Raw genomic sequence first — 12,500 nt, forward strand, 5'->3', positions numbered from 1 at the left:
AGCGGGTCTCAGTGGGATGTTACGGTGGAACTCCTCCAGCGGGTCTCAGTGGGATGTTACGGTGGAACTCCTCCAGCGGGTCTCAGTGGGATGTTACGGTGGAACTCCTCCAGCGGGTCTCAGTGGGATGTTACGGTGGAACTCCTCCAGCGGGTCTCAGTGGGATGTTACGGTGGAACTCCTCCAGCGGGTCTCAGTGGGATGTTACGGTGGAACTCCTCCAGCGGTTCTCAGTGGGATGTTACGGTGGAACTCCTCCAGCGGGTCTCAGTGGGATGTTACGGTGGAACTCCTCCAGCGGGTCTCAGTGGGATGTTACGGTGGAACTCCTCCAGCGGGTCTCAGAAGGATGTGGAAGTGGATGTTTGCAGGTTTTCTTAAAGGTTTTTTGTGAAGTTTTATGCTGCCAGTATCGTAATCAGACTGTTTCCAGGATTGTGACGTGTTTCATTCATGTTTTTCAACTAGTTTTCCATGGCAGTTCAGATTTATTGAAATGCTTTTATTGTTGTGAGTGAATATATTCAGATTAAAATGTTGAAGCATCCTGCGTTTGTGGACGGAGCTCATCGTCTCTACTTCCCTTTAATTGACGCTCAGTTTGGACTGGATGAGGGTAGAAATCTGCTCAATCAATCTGCCCCAGTCGTTTCTTTCATTTGACACGACATCCCAGAAGCAGGAGCGTCGGCGTCTGGCGGTGAGGAAGGACCAGGATTGTTTGTGACGTGTCTCACATGCTTGTTTTATCTCTTTGTCTTGACAGGCTTTTAGTGGGACGACTAAATGCATTAGTAGAGGCAGTCTGATATGGACATCGTCAGAACGACTGCTTATTGACAAATGTTTCATGTCGACTCGGTCGGTGAAACACAAAGAGACGTGCGTCTCCAGTATCTTAACGTTTGGTTTCTCCAAAATAAGAGACTTTTCTGAAATGACGGAATATTACTTAGAAGAAATGCATCAAACATTTCTGTTCAAGACCTGACTGATTATTGGAATTCTACTAAATAAAACCGGTACAAATTTCACAATAAAACCATAATGCAGCACAACTGAAACATCCTAACTATAAAGCGTGTTACTGCTGAGACCTTCAACGTGTCCGACTGGCCTTCCTGGAGCAAACAACTTAAAGGTTGATGCAGGTTCAAATCCAAAGTGTTGCTTCATGCTGTTGCTACAGGATAAAGTTGCTTCATGCTGTTGCTACAGGATAAAGTTGCTTCATGTTGTTGCTACAGGCTGAAGTTGCTTCATATTGTTGCTACAGGATAAATTTGCTTCATGTTGTTGCTGCAGGTTAAAGTTGCTTCATGTTGTTGTTGCAGGTTAAAGTTGCTTCATGTTGTTGCTACAGGCTAAAGTTGCTTCATGTTGTTGCAACAGGATAAAGTTGCTTCATGTTGTTGCTACAGGATAAAGTTGCTTCATGTTGTTGCAGGTTAAAGTTGATTCATGTTGTTGCTACAGGCTAAAGTTGCTTCATGTTGTTGCTACAGGATAAAGTTGCTTCATGCTGTTGCTGCAGGTTAAAGTTGCTTCATGTTGTTGCTACAGGATAAAGTTGCTTCATGTTGTTGCTGCAGGTTAAAGTTGCTTCATGTTGTTGCTACAGGATAAAGTTGCTTCATGTTGCTGCAGGATAAAGTTGCTTCATGTTGTTGCTGACATGCTGAGGTCAGGTGATTACCTGTGTCTCCGGTACGATGGGGGCGTCCTCTGGCGAGCTGCGGTAGAAGGTGGAGAGCGGCGAGGCCACGATGACGGGGTTGGGTCTGATGAAGCCGCTCAGGTCACAGCTGGGGATGTCGTTCTCCTCCTGTAGGCAACAGGTGGGGGGGGGGGGTTGCTTCTTAATAGTGATTTGATAGAAATAAGTTGATGGTTTTTGCTTGTACCTGTACTTGTACTTGTACCTGTACTTGTACATGTAGTTGTACCTGTAATGTACCTGTACTTGTACCTGCACTTGTACATGTAATGTACCTGTACTTGTACCTGCACTTGTACCTGTACTTGTACATGTACTTGTACCTGTAATGTACCTATACTTGTACCTGCACTTGTACCTGCACTTGTACCTGTACTTGTACATGTACCTGTACCTGTACTTGTACCTGCACTTGTACCTGTACTTGTACATGTACTTGTGCCTGTAATGTACCTGTACTTGTACCTGTACTTGTACCTGCAATTGTACTTGTACCTGTACTTGTACCTGTACATGTACATGTAATGTACCTGTACCTGTTCTTGTACCTGTACCTTTACTTGTACCTGCACTTGTACCTGCCCTTGTACCTGTACTTGTACCAGTAATGTGCCTGTACTTGTACCTGCACTTGTACCTGTACTTATACATGTACTTGTACCTGTAATGTACCTGTACTTGTACCTGCACTTGTACCTGTACTTGTACATGTACCTGTAATGTACCTGTACTTGTACCTGTACTTTGTACCTGCACTTGTACACGTAGTTGTACCTGTAATGTACCTGTACTTATACCTGCACTTGTACATGTAATGTACCTGTACTTGTACCTGTACTTGTACCTGTACTTGTACTTGCACTTGTACATGTACTTGTACCTGTAATGTACCTGTAATTGTACCTGCACTTGTACCTGTACCTGCACTTGTACCTGTACTTGTACATGTACCTGTAATGTACCTATACTTGTACCTGCACTTGTACCTGTACTTGTACATGTACCTGTAATGTACCTGTACTTGTACCTGCACTTGTACCTGTACTTGTACATGTACTTGTGCCTGTAATGTACCTGTACTTGTACCTGTACTTGTACCTGTAATTGTACTTGCAGTACAACTGCAATTGTACTTGTACCTGTAATGTACCTGTTCTTGTACCTGTACCTGCACTTGTACCTGTACTTGTACCTGTACTTGTACATGTAATGTACCTGTACTTGTACCTGTTCTTGTACCTGTACCTGCACTTGTACCTGTACTTGTACCTGCCCTTGTACCTGTACTTGTACCTGCACTTGTACCTGTACTTGTACATGTACTTTTACCTGTAATGTACCTGTACTTGTACCTGTACTTGTACCTGTACTTTGTACCTGTACTTTGTACCTGCACTTGTACCTGTACTTGTACATGTACTTGTACCTGTAATGTACCTGTACTTGTACATGTACTTTGTACCTGCACTTGTACATGTACTTGTACCTGTAATGTACCTGTACTTGTACCTGCACTTGTACCTGTACTTGTACATGTACTTGTACCTGTAATGTACCTGTACCTGCACTTGTACCTGTACTTGTACATGTACTTGTACCTGTAATGTACCTGTACTTGTACCTGTACTTGTACCTGTACTTTTACCTGTAATGTACCTGTACTTGTACCTGTACTTGTACCTGTACTTTGTACCTGTACTTTGTACCTGCACTTGTACCTGTACTTGTACATGTACTTGTACCTGTAATGTACCTGTACTTGTACATGTACTTTGTACCTGCACTTGTACATGTACTTGTACCTGTAATGTACCTGTACTTGTACCTGCACTTGTACCTGTACTTGTACATGTACTTGTACCTGTAATGTACCTGTACTTGTACCTGCACTTGTACCTGTACTTGTACATGTACTTGTACCTGTAATGTACCTGTACTTGTACCTGTACTTGTACCTGTACTTTGTACCTGCACTTGTACCTGTACATGTACCTGTACTTGTACCTGTACCAGTACCAGTACCAGTACCAGTACCTGTACTTGTACCAGTACCAGTACCAGTCTCCCCTCACTCCAAACTTCACTCCATGTCCTTGTTTGTTCCCCCTGTAGTTCCACGTTGCTTCTATCTGCAGCCTAAACTGAGCAGCTGTAAACTCTGAACTGTGAAATAGTTTCTTTTCTCCTCTTCTTAGTTTTTAATAGAATATTAGATCTTATGTGTTCTCTGCAGGCCTCCTGTAGCTCAGTCCAACACTTTACTACGTCACAGTCACACTGAATTAAACTGCTGAGGGAACAAACAGGATCATCTAGATTTATATCTTCAATGAAAACATGAATGATGTGTAGAATCAAACATGTGTCAACATGTTGGAGATGAAAAGGAGATGATAGGTTTATAGAGTTAAAACCACCTGTGTGGATTCTGCAGATAGAATTCTTCTTCATCTTGGAAAGAAAAGTCCTCTAAATTCCTCCTCTCTGCTTCAGCATTTGAACGCATCAGGATGAGTCAGAGAATTATGAACCAATCAGAGGCCTCCTTTCAAAAGGTATAAACCACATGGTATCAACTGACCAATCACGTTGCTCGATATAGGAAGTCAGTTGTGAGTTGTGTACTCCAGACAATGATTTGATATATTTTTTAGAAAATAGATTAATTTAGACAAAGTTAGACGGTGACAGTAGTGATGGACATTATTCACAGATTTAGAGTCTTTGAGCAACATGGCCACTATTTTTACAGCCGTCTTTTTGACCGTCCAGAGGACGGCGGGACGGCGGGACGGCTGGCTGCATAAAACCGTCATGTGAAGGTATTTGTCACCTTTAAGAGATTATTGCAACTAGTTCAGGGGATTTTATGTTCAGATTAAATTCTTCCCTGGTCTTTTAATGTGAAAACCTACAATCAGGTCCCTTAAGCAAGAGTGGTCCTAATGTTCTGTCTGGTGGACGTCTGGTGGACGTCTGGTGGACGTCTGATGGACGTCTGATGGACGTCTGGTGGACGTCTGGTGGACGTCTGGTGGACGTCTGGTGGACGTCTGGTGGACGTCTGAGTCAAACTGGGGAATGATCTTGATAAAGTTTGTTGAGTTCACGTCTTTGTCAGAATATTTACCTGAGTATTTCTTGAACAAGAAGTAATGCAGAAGCAGTTTAACTTTTGTTGTTGTATATCTTTTTTACTTGTGTCCTATTGTCACCAGGTGTAAAGTAATGTTGAAACAATATAGTGAAATGTTGTGCACACAATGTAGAGCAGCAGAGAAGTGTGTAACTCACACTGTGGTGTAGGGTCTGCTCCAGCCTGGAGTCAGCTGGCTCAGGTAAACATTAGTAATCCCTACATTAGTAATCCCTACATTAGTAATCCCTGCTTGACTTCATTCTGTGCATGTTGGCTTTTATGAGTTGCCACAGATACTTTGAAAAAGTAATCTGATTACTGATTGGTAGTTACTCCTTTAAAGAGTGACTTAGTTACTTTACTGCTTACTTGTTTTTAAAAGTAATTAAGTTAGAATACAAGTGACTTTTTTAGCTACTTTCATCAGCTGCTGCTACATCTTTAACCTTTGACCTCCTGCTGGTACAGCTTTACAATAGTAACTCTACAGTAGTAACTCTACAATAGTAACTCTACAGTAGTAACTCTACAATAGTAACTCTACAGTAGTAACTCTACAATAGTAACTCTACAATAGTAACTCTACAGTAGTAACTCTACAATAGTAACTCTACAATAGTAACTCTACAGTAGTAACTCTACGATAGTAACTCTACAATAGTAACTCTATAGTAGTAACTCTACAATAGTAACTCTACAGTAGTAACTCTACAATAGTAACTCTACAGTAGTAACTCTACGATAGTAACTCTACAATAGTAACTCTATAGTAGTAACTCTACAATAGTAACTCTACAGTAGTAACTCTACAATAGTAACGCTACAATAGTAACTCTACAGTAGTAACTCTACGATAGTAACTCTACAATAGTAACTCTATAGAAGTAACTCTACAATAGTAACTCTACAGTAGTAACTCTACAATAGTAACTCTACAGTAGTAACTCTACAGTAGTAACTCTACAATAGCAACTCTACAGTAGTCACTCTACAGTAGTAACTCTACAATAGCAACTCTACAATAGTAACTCTACAATACTAACGCACAGTGACTGGTAGAAGTACTTTAATCTGATTACTGGTTTAGAAATAGTAACTCGTTAGATTACTCGTTGTTAAAACAACTGGTCATATGAGAGTCACTAATTAACACGTTACTAATTAACACGTGATTAATTAACACGTTACTAATTAACACGTTACTAATTAACACGTTACTAATTAACACTTTACCAATTAACACGTGATGAATTAACACATTACTAATTAACACGTTACTAATTAACACATTACTAATTAACACGTTACTAATTAACACGTGATGAATTAACACGTTACTAATTAATACGTTACGAATTAACACGTGATGAATTAACACGTTACTAATTAACAAGTTACTAATTAACACGTTACTAATTAACACGTTACTTATTAAGCCTTTTGATTTGGGTCGGTCTTTCCTCCTGGTACTTTGGGGTAGACCTCCAGGAAGCGGCGCTCACCTTCTTCATGACCAGCGTGTCCATCACGTAGAAGACGTTCCACGGCAGCCACACCGTTCTGTACTGGGTGAGGAACGGAGCGCGCTCGAAGCTCAGAGTCAGAGACGCGCCGCCGTTTGCCAGGACGTCGAACCTGCACACAAACGGGACGTTCGGGTCAGAAGGTGACGGAACCAGAACAGAACCCGACGCCTGCAGACGTTTAGTCCCGTCGGTGTAATGAGGCGGTGAAAACAAGACGGTGTCGTCTCTCCACGGTTTTTAAATGATTGTTGAACGACTTCATGACATAAACTCCATCTGCAGGCTGCTAAAGGACCAACAGCAGCGCCTCAATATTTCATGTCGGTTCATGTCTGCTTCCCATGTGCAATTAGAGGAGTGATTTACTCTATAGTTTATCTAGAGCAGTCAGCCATTGAATCTGACATTTCCCAGCAGGACATTTGATTGGTTCTTCTTCAGTGACTAAGCCTGTTATCCGCTTCATCTTCTCCACTCTTCTAATCTCCTCCAGCTCCCGAGCAGGAGAATCTCCAAAACAGCTGATCGATGGAGAACCAGCAGAACCGCAGAGCGACATGAGAGAGACGCAGCTCAGTCTGCTAGTTTGACCCAACTTGTTAACAACTGTTGGGCCTAGACCACCATGCTCACCCCCCCTCCGGACAAAGGAGGGGGGGTGAGGATGGTGGTATGGCATGGCGGAAAGCGCCCCCAGGCCTGCATCCCTGCAGCTCACCACCAGGGGGATCCACCAACTCCGCCTCACCCATGGTCTGGAACCCTGAGACCAGCCCAAGGAGACTGGCTGAGACGCAGCCTGAGCACAGCAGGGGTCGGACCATGACGCACAACTATAAAAGTCCAAAACGCAAAATTCGACCGTCTCCAAGACGGACTGGTGTTGATCCAGACGCAGAACTTGGTATGGGGACACAAAGGGCCGCGTGTTGACTCACACGGACTGGGCCGGAACACTTCCAACTGGCAGGACGAGCTGGAGAAGCCGTGGAAACCTACTTTTGTTTCTGTCAAACCCACACAGCTGCAAGCCAACTTCGCTCCCCTCCAGCCGGGCAGCTTCGTCGTGCCTGCTAACCTGAAGCTCGCTTCTGCACCCACGCAAGGAGTGCCAGGTTACTCACAGCGCGTTTGCGGACCCCCCTCCTCCAGCTGAGACGGTCTGAGCCGCTGACCCAGCTCCTGTTGATAACTGCTGGACTCTCGTGTTAGCAGAACCTCGCCAGAACCCTTCTCTCGTCTTTCGCTCTCTCTTTCATTAACCCCGCGCGTCCGCTGCCGCTTGTCTTATCTGCTCTAGATAAGCTCCACACTTAGCCACACTTAGCACCCGAACCGCTAACTTGTGCCTCTAACAACAGATGTTCCGACATGTTCCGACATCTAGTTAGAACTCCGGCTCAGAACCGGACTGGCAGCATCGTCCGGTCGTCATGTGACCTCGGAGAGCGTCTCCCTATCGCCACGGTAACGCTGCTCACAAGCGCAACAGGGCTGCCATTTTGGCTCTTTGACACTGCATCAGAGCCGCCATCTTGGATGAGGATCCCGACTCATCCACCACCTGGTGGACAGTCGTGGTCATTACACCCATTCCACTTATCACTCCAGACCATCCACACTCGCGCACACACACACACACACGCACACACACACACACACACACACACACACACACACACACACACACACACACACACACACACACACACACACACACACACACACACAGACGGTCGTGAAGCTAAGGTGTGTGACGCCTGTTTGTCTTGCATCCACCAGCCTGATACAGTATCTCTGTATGTGTACATAGTACATAGTGTTGCTGTTTAATAGATTAGATCTCTGTGTTCGATGTCGTTTGCTACTTGAATGTGTTGATTTATGAGATGATTTCAGAATTATTGATGAATTAATACATTTTATTAATAAAAGCCTGTTAGCTGAATTGAACGATTCTTGGTGATTATTGTGTATTTATTGTGTATTTACTGTTGACAATTCAGTGGTTTGTAACATTCTGTGCTCGGATCTCACACCTTCCCTTTTATTTAAGATTGTTATATTTTACACAGAAATATTAACTAACTTAAATAAATCTTTTACAAACAAGACTGATATTTTGGTATTAGCTATTTTTAGTTTATCTAGCGGTGCCCCCTTTTTATTATTAATACATAAATAACAAATTTATGCAAATTAATAATTTTTCACTAATAAATTACTTCCAGTGATTTATTACTTTTAGTAATCTATTACTTACAGTAATTTAATGCTAATAACCAACCATAAATCCCAACACAACACTCTGTCAGCTCAACCACGCACGCACGCACGCACACACACACACACACACACACACACACACACACACACACACACACACACACACACACACACACACACACACACACACACACACACACACACACGCACACACACTTCTTTTCCTGTTCCTGTTCCAGCTCCCACAGTCAGATATGGAAATCCGTAAAACAAATGGTGGCCATCTTGGATCTTGCTCTCTCTACTCTTTTAAAGTATTTCATTGTATTCTTTGACTCCTATAATTTGTCTGTTTCAAGTAGAACCAAAACTATGGCCAAATATCAACATTTCAGACAGATGGCGGCCATCTTGGATTTCGTCATTTGAGTAGGAACCCTTGATTTGCCAGCGAGGACTAAAGTCTTATTCAGCAAAAAGCCCTGAAAACTAATTGTCAAGCTTTCGTCTGTAAACACAATGAGTCATGAGGTTGTCAACTTTCAGAAAACTTTGTGAACTAGTGTTGTGTTGTGTGGGAGCTGTGGGAGCTGTGGGAGCTGTGGAACCAGAGCACAGATTTGATTGGCGGCTGCTGGTTCCAGTCCCGTGGCCCTCTCTGTCCCTGGAGCTGTCCTCCAGCAGGACCCTGAACCACAGCTTTCTCCCAGTGGAGCTCACCGACTGAGCAAATAAAATAGACTGAAAGGTTGACCTATCCTTCATGTCGATTGGGTAAGAAAACAAAACAAGTGTTTTCAGTGAGGAAAGCGTGTCTCAGATTTTTTTAAAAACACAGCAGGAGAACGAAGAGGTTACACACATGCCGTCCTTCCGTGTGATGCTGTATCCGTGCTCCGGGTAGTGGACGAAGGTCACGTTGACGCCGATCAGAGGCGTCCCGTCGGCCGTCAGGACCTGACCTCGGATGATGGACACCAAGCTGAAGACAGAGAGAGACAGAGGAGACAGGAGGTTCATTCAAGCTGGATCAGGAGGGACATTTTACCGCCACACTGGCCCAACAGAGACGTCCGGGAGACAAAGTGGATCACTTCCTGTTTGTCTTGTTTGATCTCTCTTAAGTCGCTCCTGAGACCTCAGAGTTGGAGCAGCTTCGCTTTCAATCACAGCAGTTTTACACCAAACAGTTCTGCAATCCCTCAAGGAACCAAACGATCTCCACAGTCCTCTCACAGCAGGAGAGCAGGAAAGGAGGAGAGGAGAGGAGAGCAGGAGAGGAGGAGAGGAGGAGAGGAGGAGAGGAGAGGAGAGCAGGAGAGGAGGAGAGAAGGAGAGGAGAGGAGAGGAGAGGAGGAGAGCAGGAGAGGAGAGCAGGAGAGGAGGAGAGCAGGAGAGGAGGAAGCAGGAGAGGAGGAAGCAGGAGAGGAGGAGAGGAGAGGAGAGCAGGAGAGGAGGAGAGGAGAGGAGGAAGCAGGAGAGGAGGAGAGCAGGAGAGGAGAGCAGGAGAGGAGGAAGCTGGAGAGGAGAGGAGAGGAGGAGAGGAGAGGAGGAGAGGAGAGCAGGAGGAAGCAGAGGAGAGGAGGAGGAGAGGAGGAGAGAAGGAGAGGAGAGCAGGAGGAAGCAGGAGAGGAGGAGAGGAGGAGTGGAGAGCAGGAGAGGAGGAAGCAGGAGAGGAGAGCAGGAGAGGAGAGCAGGAGAGGAGGAAGCAGGAGAGGAGGAAGCAGGAGAGGAGAGGAGAGGAGGAGAGAAGGAGAGGAGAGCAGGAGAGGAGGAAGCAGGAGAGGAGGAGAGGATGAAGCAGGAGAGGAGAGGAGAGGAGGAGAGAAGGAGAGGAGAGCAGGAGAGGAGGAAGCAGGAGAGGAGGAGAGGAGGAAGCAGGAGAGGAGAGGAGAGGAGGAGAGAAGGAGAGGAGAGCAGGAGGAAGCAGGAGAGGAGGAGAGGAGGAGAGGAGAGCAGGTGAGGAGGAGAGAAGGAGAGGAGAGGAGAGCAGGAGGAAGCAGGAGAGGAGGAGAGGAGGAGTGGAGAGCAGGAGAGGAGGAAGCAGGAGAGGAGAGCAGGAGAGGAGAGCAGGAGAGGAGGAAGCAGGAGAGGAGAGCAGGAGAGGAGAGCAGGAGAGGAGGAAGCAGGAGAGCAGGAGAGGAGGAGAGGAGAGCAGGAGAGGAGGAAGCAGGAGAGGAGAGGAGAGGAGGAGAGAAGGAGAGCAGGAGGAAGCAGGAGAGGAGGAGAGGAGAGCAGGTGAGGAGGAGAGAAGGAGAGGAGAGCAGGAGGAAGCAGGAGAGGAGGAGAGGAGAGCGGGTGAGGAGGAGAGAAGGAGAGGAGAGCAGGAGGAAGCAGGAGAGGAGGAGAGGAGGAGTGGAGAGCAGGAGAGGAGGAAGCAGGAGATGAGAGCAGGAGAGGAGAGCAGGAGAGGAGGAAGCAGGAGAGGAGGAGAGGAGGAAGCAGGAGAGGAGAGGAGGAAGCAGGAGAGGAGGAGAGGAGGAGAGGAGAGCAGGAGGAAGCAGGAGAGGAGGAGAGGAGAGCAGGAAGCAGGAGAGCTGGAGAGGAGTAGAGGAATAGAGGAGGAGAGGAGTAGAGGAGTAGAAGAAGAGAGGAGGAAGGAGGAGAGCAGTAGAGGAGGAGAGGAGTAGAGGAAGAGAGGAGGGAGGAGGTGAGCAATAGAGGAGAGGAGAGCAGGAAACAGGAGAGGAGGAGAGCAGGAGAGGAGGAGTGCAGGAGAGGAGAAGAGGAGAGGAGAGGAGGAGAGGAGAGGAGAAGAGGAGGAGAAGAGGAGAGCAGGAAGCAGGAGAGGAGGAGAGCAGGAGAGGAGAAGAGGAGAGGAGAGGAGAAGAGGAGGAGAAGAGGAGAGCAGGAAGCAGGAGAGGAGGAGAGCAGGAGAGGAGAAGAGGAGAGGAAAGCAGGAAGCAGGAGAGGAGGAGATGAGGAGAGGAGGAAGGAGGAGAGGAGGAGAAGAGGAGAGGAAAGCAGGAAGCAGGAGAGGAGGAGATGAGGAGAGGAGGAAGGAGGAGAGGAGGAGAAGAGGAGAGCAGGAAGCAGGAGAGGAGGAGAGCAGGAGAGGAGAAGAGGAGAGGAAAGCAGGAAGCAGGAGAGGAGGAGATGAGGAGAGGAGAAGAGAGCAGGAGAGGAGGAGAAGAGGATCAGTTTCACTCCCAGCAGGGCGGGTCAGACATGGCAGGCTCTAACCTCTCAAAGACAGTCAAACCAGAGTCCCCACAAACACACACACACACACACACACACACACACACACACACACACACACACACACACACACACACACACACACACACACACACACACACACACACACACACACACACACACACACACACACACACACACACACACAGAGTTTTTAATGAAACATGTTTATGATAGGCTCTCCCATTATGGAAATAGCAGACACAGTTTGGTTCTGCTCTTATGAAACATTCAGGACATAATCACATGAGACAAAAGAAGAAAAGTAGACGGACAGAATGGCGGCCATGTTTCTTCTCCGTCAGCAAGGCTGCCTCCACCCTCCACCTCCATCCCGTCAGGTTTAGTGGAAAGAAACAAGACAAGCCAGAGACCTTATAGGAACCACTCTCATCACTTTTTAAAAAAAGATATTCATTCACAAAGAAATATAGCACTTTAAGAAATAAAATTAGACATAAAATGTATTATTATTATTATTATTATTATTATTATTATTATTATTATCATTATTAATATCATTATTATTATTATTATTATTATTATTATTATTATTATTATTATTATTATTGTTGTTATTATTATTATTATCATTATTAATATCATTATTATTATTATTATTATTATTATTATTATTATTTTAAAGGAAGGACAGACAAATTATAGATTTTTAAAGATAAATAAACAAAAA

The 12,500-nt window shown here is 45.3% G+C and overlaps 1 protein-coding gene across 2 annotated transcripts in view; it reads right to left on the minus strand.

Annotated features, from left to right (window-relative positions):
- Positions 1 to 12,500, minus strand: part of tenm3 (teneurin transmembrane protein 3) — a gene marked incomplete at its 5' end in the record, with an annotated part of 291,642 nt that overhangs the window by 72,040 nt on the left and 207,102 nt on the right. For both annotated transcript variants that reach the window (XM_080464332.1, XM_080464333.1), the window contains 3 exons: positions 1,697 to 1,825; positions 6,359 to 6,491; positions 9,471 to 9,590. In XM_080464332.1, coding sequence (XP_080320458.1) covers positions 1,697 to 1,825; positions 6,359 to 6,491; positions 9,471 to 9,590 — 382 coding nt within the window. The remainder of the gene's footprint in view (positions 1 to 1,696; positions 1,826 to 6,358; positions 6,492 to 9,470; positions 9,591 to 12,500) is intronic.

This window comes from Lipophrys pholis (assembly GCF_963383615.2).
Source record: "Lipophrys pholis genome assembly, chromosome: 5".
Taxonomy (NCBI): domain Eukaryota; kingdom Metazoa; phylum Chordata; class Actinopteri; order Blenniiformes; family Blenniidae; genus Lipophrys; species Lipophrys pholis.